Source organism: Manduca sexta, chromosome 6 (genome assembly GCF_014839805.1).
Source record: "Manduca sexta isolate Smith_Timp_Sample1 chromosome 6, JHU_Msex_v1.0, whole genome shotgun sequence".
Taxonomy (NCBI): Eukaryota; Metazoa; Arthropoda; class Insecta; order Lepidoptera; family Sphingidae; genus Manduca; species Manduca sexta.
The window spans coordinates 6,017,780-6,033,909 of record NC_051120.1 but is presented as its reverse complement, the minus strand read 5'-3'; the positions used below and the strand labels follow the sequence as shown (position 1 = coordinate 6,033,909).

The 16,130-nt window shown below is 36.2% G+C and overlaps 3 protein-coding genes across 4 annotated transcripts; 2 read left to right on the top strand and 1 right to left on the bottom strand.

Annotated features, from left to right (window-relative positions):
- Positions 1-797: 797 nt before the first annotated feature.
- LOC115447305 (E3 ubiquitin-protein ligase KCMF1) lies at positions 798-7,922 on the top strand. 2 transcript variants are annotated; one of them, XM_037447485.1, is made up of 9 exons: positions 798-1,013; positions 1,199-1,366; positions 2,994-3,130; positions 3,467-3,586; positions 4,411-4,505; positions 4,811-4,988; positions 6,464-6,617; positions 6,755-6,996; positions 7,083-7,922. In XM_037447485.1, exons 1-9 carry the CDS (start codon positions 998-1,000, stop codon positions 7,134-7,136), a joined length of 1,164 nt encoding a protein of 387 aa, XP_037303382.1. In that variant the 5' UTR covers positions 798-997; the 3' UTR covers positions 7,137-7,922. The 2 variants fall into 2 exon arrangements, with proteins under 2 accessions (XP_037303382.1, XP_030030179.2); XM_030174319.2 differs by having other exon boundaries at positions 6,755-7,922.
- Positions 7,923-10,759: 2,837 nt separating this feature from the next.
- On the top strand, positions 10,760-12,044 carry LOC115447306 (S-adenosylmethionine sensor upstream of mTORC1). The gene has a single exon (XM_030174320.2). It carries the CDS (start codon positions 10,980-10,982, stop codon positions 11,958-11,960), a length of 981 nt encoding a protein of 326 aa, XP_030030180.1. The 5' UTR covers positions 10,760-10,979; the 3' UTR covers positions 11,961-12,044.
- Positions 12,034-13,057, bottom strand: LOC115447307 (SAP domain-containing ribonucleoprotein). The gene has a single exon (XM_030174321.2). The coding sequence runs from the start codon at positions 12,901-12,903 to the stop codon at positions 12,127-12,129; it is 777 nt and encodes a 258-aa protein (XP_030030181.1). The 5' UTR covers positions 12,904-13,057; the 3' UTR covers positions 12,034-12,126.
- Between the last annotated feature and the right edge of the window lie 3,073 nt (positions 13,058-16,130).

Genomic DNA, 16,130 nt, shown 5'->3' with positions numbered 1-16,130 from the left:
TCATCCAACGTTGAAACTTTGATTCAAGCTGGCCTCATAGTCAAAGCCTAGTCCCGCCTCACAGCATCCAAACCCCTAAAATCATAAAATTTGAAACATGCATTAGCAATATCTTACAGCATACTTAAGACAAATAACTGAAAATCGTAAATATACACTTAAAAACAAAAAAAGCTACTTTTTACGGAGTCCCTCAGTGCACGAGTGCAACTAGTATTTGTCTGGTTTTCAATTAAAATAAAATTGGTTAAGTGTACAATTTTATTTATCAACACCAACATTTTTGCGCTTGAAAAAAATTGTGTACGTATGTAAACTGATTTTTTTGGAATATGTACCAAGGCGAACTGCATCTCTAGATAATATTCTGCTCTCAACACCATTGCAAGAATCTATAACACTTTGTCGGTCTGACATCATATCGATTATCGCGTTTCATGTAATAAATCGATCTCATACAGTATACTCAATCAAAAAGAAGAACATCAGATATTTTTATAAAATCATAATTCGTTTTCAATATTATTTTTATTATTTATCAATACTTCATTACCACGTTTTACTGCCACTAATTTTCATTGAATTGTTTTTTAGAATACAGTTGCAATTTTTTTTAGACGCGATGCCTATAAGTTGTTACGGTATTTAGTGTAGACATACGATAAATTGAAATCTTTATTTTAAACAAATGTATTATTATTGATACATATCAAAAGAAAACAAAACATATATATTAAATTAGGCCGTGTGCTTCACTTCTGTTGCCTGTTATTCAAGAGAAAATCCAAACAAAAAAAAATTATGGTTCATTCATTTATGTGACGTCATTATGGCCTGGTTGGGTTAGGTTTGCTTAGAAATTTTTGTTAGAAACCTTGTATTTTATAGTAAATAATTTGTTGTGCTACACACTCTAGATTAGTGATACAATATTCTTGCAAAATAACAGTAATCCTGGTGCCAAGAAGTGTTTTTTTGACGACACTCTTTGGCGAAAATGAATCGCCATGAAGGTAGGTAATGATAATCAAAATTTGTTCGATGCTTTTGTCACTGCAAATTTTATTGCGAAAATAAAGTGTAATAATGACATCGTATGGTGGATATGTGTTTTTGATTCGTGGTTTCTTTTGTATATCAGTCTGATGGACAAAGAACATCTAAATCGATTGTTTTGTATTTATTGACATATTTTCAGGAGTCAGCTGTGATTCTTGTTTGAAAAATAACTTTAGAGGACGAAGATATAAATGTTTGATTTGCATCGACTACGACTTATGTGCAGCATGCTACGAGTCTGGCGCCACCACAAACCAGCATACCACAGAACACCCTATGCAATGCATCCTTTCTAGAAGTGACTTTGGTATGAAACAATATAATTAATATTGATTGTGCTGATTTGTTCTGGGACATTTAATTTACCAATGATATGGTTTTAACGAAATTTGATGTTTGTTTATTTCTGGTAATATTGAGTATATCTGTTACCATACAACATATTTTTGTAATTGCAATTCTTATTTATTGGTAAAAAAATCTACATTTCCAATATGAATATGTAAAACATTTTCTGTGTAGATATTATAGTAAACTTTTAATTTATATAACAATTTAAGCTTTTATCTAATGTCTTATACAATACATTACAATTACTATTAAGCATTTTTAGGTCAAATACAAAAATGTATAAATTTATACTTTTATTATAGAAACAAGTATTCCATAAACATATAATAATTAGAACAAATGAAATCTAAAGTATTATAAGTATTTCTTTATATATTTTATCCTTGTATGACATAACCATATCATATATGCTGGTAAACACAGTGAAATTCAAATATAATGTAAAGCAGATAGATAGGCAGTGACAATTGCCAGAACTATTCCAGCCTTGCTTAAGCTCAGTACATTAATTGGTCTTCTTAAATCATAATGACAGGATGAGCTACAAAAATCACATAGTTAACTATGCAAGCTAATTTATAACATGTACGTATATATCTCTTTATCAAAGAGAATGGATAGATCAGATGCTCACCTAGATCAATCAATGTAACATTTTGTAAAAATAAAGAGATTTTATTGAGTGTATTAAAAAATATCTGCCTTGTATTGTCATCTACTATTTATTAACTAATATTATTCATCACTAATGTTTGTATAAAACCATTTTCTCTTTTATTTAGACATGTAATAATAATAACATTGTATGATCCCTACTCTTTATTAATATAAAAGAGTGAGGAAAGTCATTAATGAAGTTTCTCAGAGTAAAAAAACCTTTCTTCTATTATATAAATATCCTCTAGTTATTTTTGTTAATTTTTGCTATTTGTAATGGATTTGGTGCTATAACACATTTTTTAATAAGCTATAAGTTAGTGATAGACAATGTTTTAAATATTTAAAAAAAATCATTATATGATATTTAAATAATTCACATATGGGATGGCAGATGGAATACTCTACTATTGATTGAATGTTTTATTATTTTTTCATATTTATATTTGATTTGTTTGTTTTACTAATTATGATTTGATTATTGGTAAACTTAACTCCACTAAACCTTTATTATTAATTTCATCCAAAAATCAACAAATAAGGCCCTGAGCATTTTTTTATGTAATGCATAAACTTCATTTACACCCGCACTTGACTAATAAGATTTTTCAAAAATCTTTAAAAAATATTTCACCAGTATTATATTGCTTACTTTTTACCTCTTTCCTTTCAACCATTAGAGTACCTACAAAGTTTAGGTAAAAGCTTGTTCAGTACAAAAAAGAATTCTACAATGTACCTATAATCACTTATTCATGGTATAAATTATTCTGATCTAAAAAGTAACTGCTTGCTCAATGACTAATATTCAGAAATATTGATGAGCTAGTGGAATTCATGAAACTTAACACTTCATGTAATTTGAACTGCTATACATTTTTGCCTCAGATAAAAGTGCAGATAATAACATTGTTAAATAATTTCAGATTTATATTATGGAGGGGAAACTCTAACGTTAGAACAACCACAGGCATACACATGTCCATTCTGCAACCGCATGGGTTTTACTGACAGTTCGCTCATGGAGCATGTCACTGCGGAACATGCTGACACCACCATAGCTGTAAGTTGTCTAGACATTAATTACCAATAGTAAATTATAAATTTATATTTGAAAATCAAGGATGAGCTGTACTGGGTCAATTTTTTTTAATAGTTTTTATTTTATTCATATAAAGGAATAACAATGTGTTTTTTGCTTACTTTGTGTAGACTGTGGAGTGAAAGTACCAATAACCTCAACCTGTTCACTAACCTGCCCATTTATATCAACATGCATATTGTGATTTGACAAAATAATTATAACATATTGTTTCTATTTGAATGAATTGGAATATCTTATAAAGTAGAAATTAGTTTGCATTCAATCACTACTATCTCTCAATGATTGTTATTCCAGGTGGTGTGTCCAGTGTGTGCATCGATGCCAGGTGGCGAACCAAACTTCGTCACCGATGACTTCGCTGGCCACCTTACGCTCGAGCACCGAACGGGTCCCAGGGATCTAATGTCATTTCTGATATCCTTTTCATAAAATATCTGGCAGTATAAGGGAGACCAATACTTTTTATGTGTAAAGGTATGGGTGTACTACAGTAGGGGTGTGTATATAATCTGAATGCAATATAGTTATCTATTCACATTCGGAGTTATTGCTTGCAGCTTTTCATTTATTCTAGCATGGCAAAGTAATTGCATTGCACCTGATAATAAGCGCAATGCTGTCCCCAGATAATGTCAAATGACAACAGATGGCTATTTTATGCCATTCGACACAATCATGCTGGCCTACTAAGTTGCTTCTTCACGCTACAGCAGAAGGACCCTGGATAATAGGAAATAGGAAACATAGCTTGGACTTGTGACATCTGCTTGCGTGATTACCTTCTCCCAAATAACTGCTTGTTTCTGGAAGCAAAAGGATCATACATGTTCTTTCCGTATACTAAATTTCATTAAAATCTGATCTGCATTTATTTCCAACAAATATCCAAACATCTTCACACATTCACATTATACAACAAAATCAGATTTGCTTATAAGTATCTACAGATTTTAACATAATTATAATTCATCATAGTATGTAATTTTTTTTGCATTTTAAAATAGCATATTGATTAATTTCTGGAATATGTGCATAGGCGATGTGATATGGCCCTATGGCCATGCCCATGATGTGACAGATAGGGAGTCTATACTCGTTTCATCATGGGATGAAACTTGGTGAACAGTTGATTCTGTGCTAGTTGGACCCCTGTTGTCCCTACAGGGATAAAAACAGTACAGTGTGTTTGGTTCTTTTTATTTTATGTAAGCACTAGTAATTCCTTAACCACTTTGCACGATGAGCCCAGCGGTATCCGACACGGCGGCGTGCGTCGCATGCCGCACTCGGGACGCGGCGTCAGTCGCGCCCGCAGAACCAATATGCAATTCAGGTACTTTGGATTTTTTTCATTCTTAATTATGAAGACCACAAAAAAAAATACAAAGTAGTCAATAAATAATTCAGAGATCAATCAACCTATTGACGCCGTATGAAATAATTTATTTAAAAAAAAACATAACTAAAATTATACTATGTCTGTGGCAAGAGTGAAGTATTGTGGTCATTTCAAAACCAAAAGAGACTGATAAAAAACAAATCACTGTTGATATGTAAACTTATTAATTCGAGTACTTTATGACATGGCTTCTTATATTTATAATAATATGTTGATCATCAATTGATTTGTTTTGTTAGCACGGGCGGCGGAGGCATCTCCTCGCTGTCGCCGTCGTCTCGCGACGCGGTTGTGGACCCCATCGCGGAGTTGCTGTCGCAGTTGTCGGGTGTGCGGCGCGGCGCCGGGCAACCTGGCACCCCCAGCCAGCTGCAGCAACTGCAGATGCAACTGCAGCTCGAGCGGCAGCAGGCCACGGTAAATAACACACATACACGCCATATCTAGCACAAATTCCATCCAGACCTTGGGCTGATATCTAGCAGAAAACCCAATACATAAATAAATAATATCTTTATTTTGAACCATATTTAAAAACAAAACAAAGTGAATTATAATAGCTGTTATAGTTGAAATATCCATTTCGTCATGGAATAAGTTGAGAAGCCAATTAATTTATCTTTATATTCTAAGGATATTTGTGCATAGATGTTAAATTCCGTATTTACTTTGTTCTATAATTTTGGGCCCGAATAATAATATGTATTGACAACCAGTAGTAGCTATTGCGTATCTAAAGGTATTTTTTACTAATAAATTTGTTTGTTATGCATAATTTTGGGATCTATTACAACCCGATTATGTTGTGCTCGGTTTTCACACCACCCTTTGTCCCGGCCCTAGAGACACAGTTCAGTGTGTAAACCTCATACATAGTTGTAACTACAAATTGAAGCCTACAGGGGACCGCAAACATATCCTGACCCCTCTACCCATCCTGAGAAGGTTTCTTTTCCTTCCCTCACACTTCCCTTCCCTTAGATATGCCCTCCCAACTTTCCTCCAGGGCTCAGCAGATACTAAGCTGGGGAATTCCAGTTTCCCTTGGTATTGACTGCAGGGTCCGCTAATAAAAAAAAAACATACATTTGCGAAATAATGTTTTCAGGATGAATAACTTACAAACTGATCGAAGTTTATATATGTACATACATTGTATAGTATAATGCAATCACAATGCTCTGTGTGCGGTTAGAAAAGTAACTATCAAACATATCCAGTGCAATGCCACGCACTCCAATGTCTTCAAGTTTTTGTAAGAGTATGGGGACAGAAACAGGATCAAAGGGCTTCATTAAATCAAGGAAAATTCCAATTGTTTTCATCTTATTATTTTTGTTTATTATTGTATTAGTTAGCCCTAATACAACATCATCAGTAGACTTGCCTGCACGGAACCTGTATTGTTATTGATATAATCTATAAATCTTTTGTTCGTAATTTTTTCAATTATTACTATCCTCATCTGTTGATCGAACCTGAGACCTCAGTGTGCCAGTTGTATCGGAACATAACTACACTACCAAAGCAGTGTAAATTCCATAGATTTAGAATGTTAATATTATGAACAATGCTATTTAAAAAATAATACAAATCCTAGAAAGTGTCATAACGTGTACGGTCAAAAATAGAAAGACGACCTTGACTCTTATTAAAAAAAATCACATGCATGTCATTAATTTCTCCTGCATCCTGTTTTATTTTATATGATGTTTATGAGGTTAATAATGTCGTTTGTAAATATTAACACTTATTCTGCACTGCCATGCTATTGTGATTTGTCATCACATTCGAAAAAGAGAAACTAAAAAAACAATTATCATCATTCACAGCCGCCAATAATGCTGTGGCCACATGAGCTTCATCAAAACCAAATTTTTATGTGACCACAGGCCGCTCGGCAGCAACTAGAGAGACTGCCGAGGCGCGCGGGAGGATCTGCGGGCGCGTCCGCGGCCCCACCGCCCGCGCCCCAGCCCGCCGCCGCGCAGCCACAGCCACAAACCGACGCGGTCGATTCACAGTTCCTGCTCGCCGGCTTCCTCGGTAATTCACCTCCACAGATTTAATTTATTAGTATTATATTATATTAGTATTTTATTATTTATATTTATTATTATTTTAATTTAATAGCTCATTTACATCGATCACCTTTACCACAACAATGTGTTGTTAATCAACAGGAACCGCGAGTGCCGCGGCTGGGTCCGAGGCGGACCCGCGCGCGGCCCTGCTGCGCGGTCTCATGCTGGCGTCGTTGGGGCGCGCGCCGCCCGCACGCCGCGCGCCTGCCCCCGCGCCCGCTGCACCTCCTGCACCGCCCGCGCCGCGCGCCCACACGGCGCCCACCGCGCCCGCCACGCTCGCCGCTCCCGCCGCGCCGCCCGCCTCCGCGCCGAGGGTCAAGCCGCAGCCGCGCACCAAGGTACGCTGGGGAGTGAGTCGGGGCGCGGGCGCAGGCGTCGGGGAACGCGGCGTACACGACGCCCTGTGACGCGCGTGTTGTTGCAGGAGGCGGCGGCGCGTGCGCATGCAGCGGCGCGGCAGCTGCCGGAGGGCAGGTAGGAGCGCCGGCGCGCCGCCGCGCGAGGCGACGCGGGCGGCTAGCGGCGCGGAGCGGGGGCGCGGGCCGCCGCGCGTCGGCGCCGGTCGCCGGGGCGTCCTGTGGAGTCGGTAGATCCCGCGTAGTCTGTGTGAGGCGAGGGCCGGCGCGCCGCGTGTCACGGCCGCGTGCACGTGTGGGGCGCGCGAGGTCCGCGTCCGGACTCGTTTCGTTGTTTTTCGCTAACACTTCCTAGTGAATGCTTACGATACGTTCGTTTTGTTGGCTTTCGAAATATCAGTGTGATTTCCTTTATCGTAGAGGAGTAATAGCGATGGAATGTTTTATAAAGCGTCAGATGTTACTTACGGTGATTGATGTTATCGATCGAGGGGAGTCCGGTTTTATATTTACGTTGTCGCTGGCTCGCGATCGGGAGGGGTTTTCGAGTCGATTGGCACCGTTGTTCTTTGACGTTAAGTTATAATAATTTATTATATTGTGTAAAGCTATCGAGCGATATACAAATTATTGATAGGGTAGTTTTAGAATAAAAGCAAAAATTTCCTTTTATCACTATGCTCTGGCTGTTTTAATGACTTGTAGATATATTTCTTCCACCTGAAAACCCTCCTGACTCCTCTCTGAACTTATATTATTTTATAATGTTACAGTCTAATATGGTTGGAAAACTACTTACCCTACAATTTCACTAGCTATTTGAAGAAAGTGCTTATTAGTTTGATTATTATACTCCAGCATTACAAAATGTTTGTATGTACCCTAATTAAATTCTATAATATTAAAAATTGTATTTTATTTTTCAATAAAATTTAGTATATTTAAGAGTGTACCTTAATTAACCATACTAATTATGCTTGAAACTCCTGATCCTAGCACAAATAATAAAAAAAAATTGCCACATTTTTCCTTAATGTAAGTATCTCTCAGTTCAACATTTTCATGATCCATACCTACTCTAATAAAATTCGAATTTAACGTCTATTACGTTCTTACTGGATAAAACGCTGAACCTATCTTGAAATTAAATATGAAGTAAGTTTGAACTATAAAAACTCATATTGGTATACAGTATACGGCTATTTGTGCCGTGGAGTTATTCACGCGGAACACTAGTATTAAAATAATTCATAATTCCTTCAATGATATTCGACTCTTAAACTTTTTTTTTATAATTTGTACTTGGTTACTAGAACTTACTGCGTTTGTCACCCTACTTACGTAGTGTATAACTTACTCTGTGGACTACTTACTCAAGACGACACCTTAATTCTCATACAGCCGTTTTAAACAAACGATCTCAATCTTCAATCCGATTCCGAGAATAAACATCAAAATAACGCATTTGTAAGTTCTTTCATTTTTGTGATTAGATCGAAAAAAGCAATTCGGATCGTTTATTGAAAATGGCGATTATCCACAAACATTACTAAGTACGGAGCTCTGATAATAAGTCTGTTTCTCAATATTTAAAATGTAAATAGCTTTAAGAGGTAAACACACTGTCATCTATACCCAAATACTTCATTAAAGATACTTGTACTGTGTATTACCTAACAGGGCGTAGCTAGAAATGAATTTAAGGTAGGGCAGCTGTAGTTACAGCTAAGGCGGAAGTAAAAATATTACTAGATCTGATCTGGTCAATCAATTTTTGGCTCTCTTGACGAGTCAGCATGAATGAGTCAGGTTAATACATACGTAATAATTATTAGGGTAATATACAGAGTGTAACAAAACTCCCTTAAATCCCGAAAGGGGGTATTTCCACCCATCACTACGAACAACTTTTACTATGGGACTAACTTCCAAATCGTAAACTATAAAACCCGCTGATCCATATATTTTGATTGAGTAGGTATGTATAATTTTTATGAGAGCTGATTTTTGTGATTTCGATGTTGGTCCCATAGTGAAAGTTGTTCGTATTAGTGGGTGAAATAATCTCATTCGGCTCTTAAAGGAGTTTCGTTAGACCCTTTTCCCCATATAAGTTTATTATTAAGGTATGGTATTAGTATTTTGAGATAGGGCATTGCCCATTGCCCTATTGGATTGGCTAATATTGATAAAAAACTTTACTTTATTGACAGATAAACAAAGCCAAGGAAAACCGATGCATTCGGGCGCACTGTGCGTCCTCGTTGTATTATTAGTGAATACGGGCGTGTCTCATAATGCCCATGAGTAATTATGCTGGCGACAATGTCCTTCGAACTGGAGCACAACGGTGCATGTACACTGCTATATGGTGGTATAAAGAGGCATTGTGTTGGTATCTACTCAGACTACTACTACTACTTCAGTTATAAAATATAAAGGACTAGGGTTTGCTCAGAGCTTCGCTCGCACGAATAACATTCCCCGCTACAAAACTATACATAGCACCATCTGTTTAGAAATCAGTAAAAAAAAGTCGATTACCGAGATAAAAATATCCTATACCTAACCGTGCTAATCCAGGACACAGTCTATCCGTTTCTCCAATACTATCCAAAGTCAATCTGTGGTTTCTTCGTTATTAATAGCAAATATCTAAATTTGCACAAACGCACAATTGTAATATTAGTATAAAAGTGTAATGATGTAGAGATAAAATAGAATAACAATCCGAAATACGGTTAGGAAACATTACGAAGGCAACAGAAGGAATGGGTGTCATAACAGTTAAACCCGTTTCTTTGGTACATCTGTAATGAGTCGTGATCACTCAGATGAACGCACAAACAGAAATTATAAAGAAATCTCATATCTTTACATAATATATAACTAACGAATAATTCGAATTAATGTCATACCCGTAACTGTATTAGGGCTTTTCACAAGAGAGTGGAGACGATTATAGCCGTGCGGCATTTAATCTAGAGTCAGTCAGCTTTCAGTCAAAGCTTTCAGTGCAGGCGAAAAACAATTATAATCGTAACCAAATAATAAGTCTTCAATACTACCTAAAGAAAGTGTGTCTGATAGACTTTGCTTAGTTCGATAATTCTCCTGAGGGTGTTTCAATACATAATCAAAGATCTTTCCGTAATATTCTAATGCTCTGTTAAAAATGATCGTACGTCATCAGTCAGAGTGGACCACAGACGGATTGAACGTCTATAGATACCAGTGTTGCCAGGGCCTTTGAGTCGTAAGTTACGTTTCGTTTCCTGAAATGTTACATTTTTGCTGCAAAAGTTACATTATTGTTTTTCTTTTAATTTACGTGTTTTTGGGCAAGCATTTCTGTAGCTACGAAACCACGAACCACGGGAAACTGCGAAATAGGAAACGTGCGCGCGCATACTCAAGCAAAATCAAGTTTTAATATATCCAAGATACGTTTCATTTTGTCATGGCGAGCAATCTCTGAGTGTGATATGGAGTGAATTACTTTTTAGATGCGTTCAATTCGGATGCGTTGAATTGAAATGCGTTCGTAAACTGTTTACAATAAAAATTTAGTATTACAAATCTTGTTGTTGTCAAAAGTTACGAAAATTGCCTTAAATGTAAAAATTACTTACATGTTACGCGAGGGGGTCAAAAGTAACGAAAAATGTAAGAAATGTAACCTTCTGGCAACACTGATAGATACCTGTGTTTTTTGTCTATGATTTATCCTAAATTCGCTCCAAAGAGAATTATAAATTTTAAAGATAATATGGAAAATTTCGTTCGCTCTTTGTCGTAAATCGTTATCGATCCGACAAGCCCGGTTAGCCCGGCGCAACCGGATGGTCCAACTGACAGCTGCTTAAAATATTTACGTCTGATCCCAATATGAAATTGAATTGTGATAGTATTTGTATAGTTTTTTATCAATTCGATTGCTATCCTACTTAAAAAGGGCGACTACAATGGCAAGTGAAGAACACCAACGTTTATCACAATATGTGAAAGATGTTCATTCTGCTCTGAGAAGATCTACACTAAAACTAGGAGCAGAGAAGGCATGGCAAAAGCATTGCGAAAATAAAGAAAAGTTAGCCTCGTATGCTAAATGTATGCAAACTTTAGCCACTGCTCACTGGGAGCAAAACATTGCCGACGACTTAAGCAAAGCTAACTCGCGAATTAAGTGGACAGTAGATCTGTGTAATGATTATTTTGTAAATTTGTTCTACGAATATTACAGGGAAAAAGACTATGACGTCGCAAAAAAATTAAATTTAACTCTAGATACTATAGAAAGTTTTTCAGAAACATTGAAATTCATTGATGTTGGTAGTTGCTACAATCCTTTTAAACAATATCCCTTTTTGGATGTATTTGCGATTGATCTGTGTCCTGCCAATGATTCCGTATTCCAGTGCGACTTTTTACAAGTTCCAGTGGGAGATAAGACTGTTGTTGGAAATTCCCAGGTCACTCAACTGGAACAATGTTCATTTGATGTTGTGGCTTTTTGTTTCTTTTTGGAATACCTCCCTAGTTCCCAGCTGAGGATAAATGCTTGTGAAAAAGCATATGACATATTGAAACCGGGAGGATTATTAGTAATAAGTACACCTGATTCCAAGCATGTCGGTGCAAACAGTAAGATTATGAAGTGCTGGCGTTATTCCTTAGCGCTGATGGGATTTTCAAGAATAAAGTATGAGAAATTCAAATATATGCATTGTATGGCATTTAGAAAGAGTTTACATCCAAACATAGCAAAACGTTGGGCATATTTATACAAGGAAGCTAATATGGAATATGAAATCAACATTCCTCAAGATTTTAACAAAGATGATGACTATGTTGACTTGAATGCACCATCAGGAAGCGGTCTGAACAGGGTTGCATTTAAACCCGAAGATTTTCAAGAATTACCTTTTTGTAATGAAGATTTTTAAATTTCAACTACTCTTAAGCATATAACTTTTTTATTGTGATGACTAGGATTTTGTGTCAAATAAAACATATCAATTTTGATAAAATTGTTTTATTATTCTTAATGTGTAAGTCAATATCTGCACTTCAGTACATGAAACATTAAATTATGTACAATATTTAGTCATTTTAAATTCCAGCACTAAATTTAGCTTTCCGCTTTTCCAATTTTTCTTTCTTTTCAATATCAGTCATAATTTTGGACACTGACTGGCCAAACCTCTCTGCTCTTTTCTTTAATTTATCCAGATTTTCACTCAATGTACCCGTTACTTCAGATGTGCTGAGTGTTGTTGTGCTGTTCTGATTAAACCTTTGCTTCCTGGCTTCTTTCCTTTCCTCCTCAGTCATTTTGACTGGCAGTCCAAATCTCTTAGCCCTCATTTGCAACCTTGTTTTAGCATCTACATCTGATGTGATTTTAATTTTATTACTATCAGAAGGTGCATTTGTTTCCGCCGGCTGCTCTTCAGTTTTCTCATCTTGTTTAACTGATGCTGTTGTAATGGATGAGGCTCTGTTCAAAACAATTTTTTTTGATGGGACGTCTTTTTCTTCGCTTTTTTCCTTCGCCTCTGTGGTTATTTTGCGTTTGAGTGTACGGGTAGGTTTGACATCGGCGGAGGCTGGCGGCGGAGATTGGTGGTCTGCAAGAGCAAGATCTTCATTCAATGTATCCAACATGTCTGATTGGCTTTTGTCATCTTCATCCTCCAAAACCCCATCGGAATCTATTTCATCTGAATCCAAGTTTATATCGCCGTGTTCTTCTGGAGACATAGCTGCCTGAAGTCTTGCAACAAGTTCCGCTTTATCCCCGGCATATGAGAGTCCACGTGACTTTAGCTCTTTGCGTAAATCTACTACCTTCATCTTACTAACATCAGCGACGGTAGAATCAGCCATGGTTTGCAATTATTATATGCAGGTATATCAAACAAATATTCGACAAGAAAATAACCGCGATTACCACGAACTGGGAGTAGCTCCAAGAAACTTATGAAATAATTCTGAGCAAATGAGATGGTTATTAGTAGTTTCTGTATAAAAGAGCAAGATAGCATAAAATTTATGTTACAAATCTCAACATTTTATAATCACTATTGATATTAGAACTGTCACAACCATGAACCAGTCAAAACAATTTTTTTGTCTATGGTTCAAACATTGTTTTAAGTTCTAGGCCGGACCTTTTACACATACGTTTTTCACAATCTGAATTATTCAGAAGAGAAATTCAAAATTTTAAAAATGATTATCTCATACCTTTTACAAAGTAGTGTTGTCACTTTCTATCTCGTCGTTATAAAGAAAGCAAAATCACATTCGAAGAGATACTTTTAGATAGTTGTTCACTCACTCACTATAAAATTTAACTTACGGAAAAAAAAATAATCCAAAGTGAATTTTAGAGATATGTTTCCTAACATTTTATTTTCAATTTTTTTTATTTAAACCCAGTGACATTCCGTGTTAATGAAATACAATATGTTTCACGGCGAAACTGTATCTATACTTCTATACTATTATATAAAGCTGAAGAGTTTGTTTGTTTGTTTGTTTGAACGCGCTAATCTCAGGAACTACCGGTCCAAACTGAAAAATTCTTTTTGCGTTGGATAGCCCTTTGTTCGTTGAGTGCTATAGGCTATATATCATCACGCTATACCCAATAGGAGCGGAGCAGTAATGTCTTATCTCAGGAACTACCGGTTCGAACTGAAAAATTATTTTTGTGTTAGATAGCCCTTTGTTCGTGGAGTGCTATAGGCTATATATCATCACGCTATACCCAATAGGAGCGGAGCAGTATTGTCTTATCTCAGGAACTACCGGTTCGAACTGAAAAATTCTTTTTGTGTTGGATAGCCCTTTGTTTGCCGAGTGCTATAGGCTATATATCATCACGCTATACCCAATAGGAGCGGAGCAGTAATGGCTAATCTCAGGAACTACCGGTCCGAACTGAAAAATTCTTTTTGTGTTGGATAGCCCTTTGTTCGTGGAGTGCTATAGGCTATATATCATCACGGTATACCCAATAGGAGCGGAGCAGTAATGGCTTATCTCAGGAACTACCGATTCAAACTGAAAAAATATTTTTGTGTTGAATAGCCCTTTATTTGTGGAGTGCTATAGGCTATATATCATCACGCTATAACCAATAGGAGCGGAGCAGTAATGAAACATGTTGAAAAAACGGGGACAATTTATTAATTTTGAGAGCTTCCGTTGCGTGCGCTGCGTAAACGGTTATAGTTATGCAACAATAAAGTAAGATGGGATTGTTCCTCTTAAAAAGTTCTAAAAAATATATTATAAAACAAAGTCCCCCGCTGCATCTGTCTGCCTGAACGTGTTAAACTCAAAAACTACCCAACGTATTAAGATGAAATTTGGTATGGAGACAGTTTGAGACCCTGGGAAGAACATAGGCTCCCGGGAAACTACTACTTTTATAACGGAAAACTTTAGCCTGAAAAACTTTATAACGCGGGCGGAGCCGTGGGCAAAAGCTAGTTTAGAATAATAATAAATATAATAATAATATCAGCCCTGTATTATATACTTGCCCACTGCTGAGCACGGGCCTCCTCTACTACTGAGAGGGATTAGGCCTTAGTCCACCACGCTGGCCTAGTGCGGGTTGGTAGACTTCACACACCTTCGAAATTCCTATAGAGAACTTCTCAGATGTGCAGGTTTCCTCGCGATGTTTTCCTTCACCGTTAAAGCGAACGATAAATTCACAAAGAATACACACATGATTTTAGAAAAGTCAGAGGTGTGTGCCTTTGGGATTTGAACCTGCGGACATTCGTCTCGGCAGTCCGTTCCACACCAAACTAGGCTATCGCCGCTTTTAGTTCATCGTTAGTTAGTAATCGACGCTCTACTGTATTACATACTATTTTTATCTATTATCTGTAACCAGTGATGTGACTTATCTAAGATACAAGTATTTGAAATACAGATACAAGATACAAAATACGTATTTTCATCTTGTATCTAAAATACTTTTTTAGAAAGGATTTTGTATCTTGTATTTAAATTCTTTTGTTTAGTATCTTAGTATTTTATAAATACTTTTTCTGATAAAATACTTTAGAAAAAGTAGAGATTATTTGGTGTCGTTTATAAAATAAATGCGTAGAACTGACCGAGCCGTTCTTGGACACTATACTTGAGGAAAAATTAATAGATAGCGACTCTTTCTTTCTACAAATTTCACCGGCTGTTATGAATAGTTATGATAGATTTGAAATCAGTTATTTTTCGTTTACTTTTGTGAAATTGGAGATCGTAAATATGGAAACGTAAGCTTTATTTTATTCAGCTACTTTATCTATTTCTATACTATATACTTCCTTTCGATCCGATCCGTTTTTTTAAAATGAAGTGGGTACCAAAAGAGCGTAAAGAATATGTAAAAGAACTTATACTGACTGGAACACGAAAAATAAATTGATCTGAAAAAACAAGAATCTGAGGCTTTGGACAATGTAGAAGGTGATATTAAATAAGTGAAAGGATGAATCTTATTACATCTTTTTAGCGGATTCTGATTCCTCTATTGCAAGTGGCGAAAACACGGGGTTTCCTGCCAGCGCTGCTGACTTAGAAACATTGCAATACCTTAATAATAAAGACATAAGCCTAAAGAGCTTAAATACTTACACTACAATAAAAAAATAAATTTTAAAATACACTTGTTTGCCGAGCTCTGCCTCTGTGGAACGACTTTTTTCTTATGGGGGTATGATCATGTGGCCTCATCGAAGGAAAATGAGTGATAAGATGTTTGAAGAGCTGGTTTTGTTTAATCTAACTTAAAATTAAAATAATTATTCTTGTGATCTATAATGATGATCTATAACAAACAAATTTAAATTCAAATGTTGTTTTCTTACAAAAGTACTTGTATTTTAAAAAGTATTTATAAGATACCTATTTTGTATCTAGTATTTCAAATACCTTTCTCGAAAGTATTTTGTATCTGGTATCTGAAATACTTAATTTAAAAGTATTTTGTATTTTGTATTCCAGATACTTTGTACAGGGTATTTTGTACATCACTGTCTGTAACCGAAACTAGCGGATAATCCGAAATAATTACATATCCGTAGCCGTAT

Excerpts from the sequence above, each read along its gene's own strand:
- LOC115447305 (XM_030174319.2), top strand. Across the intron at positions 4,506-4,810 it reads AGAACCAATATGCAATTCAG|CACGGGCGGCGGAGGCATCT; the intron begins GTACTTTGGATT and ends TTGTTTTGTTAG. Across the intron at positions 6,618-6,754 it reads CCTGCTCGCCGGCTTCCTCG|GAACCGCGAGTGCCGCGGCT; the intron begins GTAATTCACCTC and ends GTTAATCAACAG.
- LOC115447306 (XM_030174320.2), top strand. The coding sequence starts at position 10,980 with ATGGCAAGTGAAGAACACCAACGTTTATCACAATATGTGAAAGATGTT.
- LOC115447307 (XM_030174321.2), bottom strand. The coding sequence starts at position 12,903 with ATGGCTGATTCTACCGTCGCTGATGTTAGTAAGATGAAGGTAGTAGAT.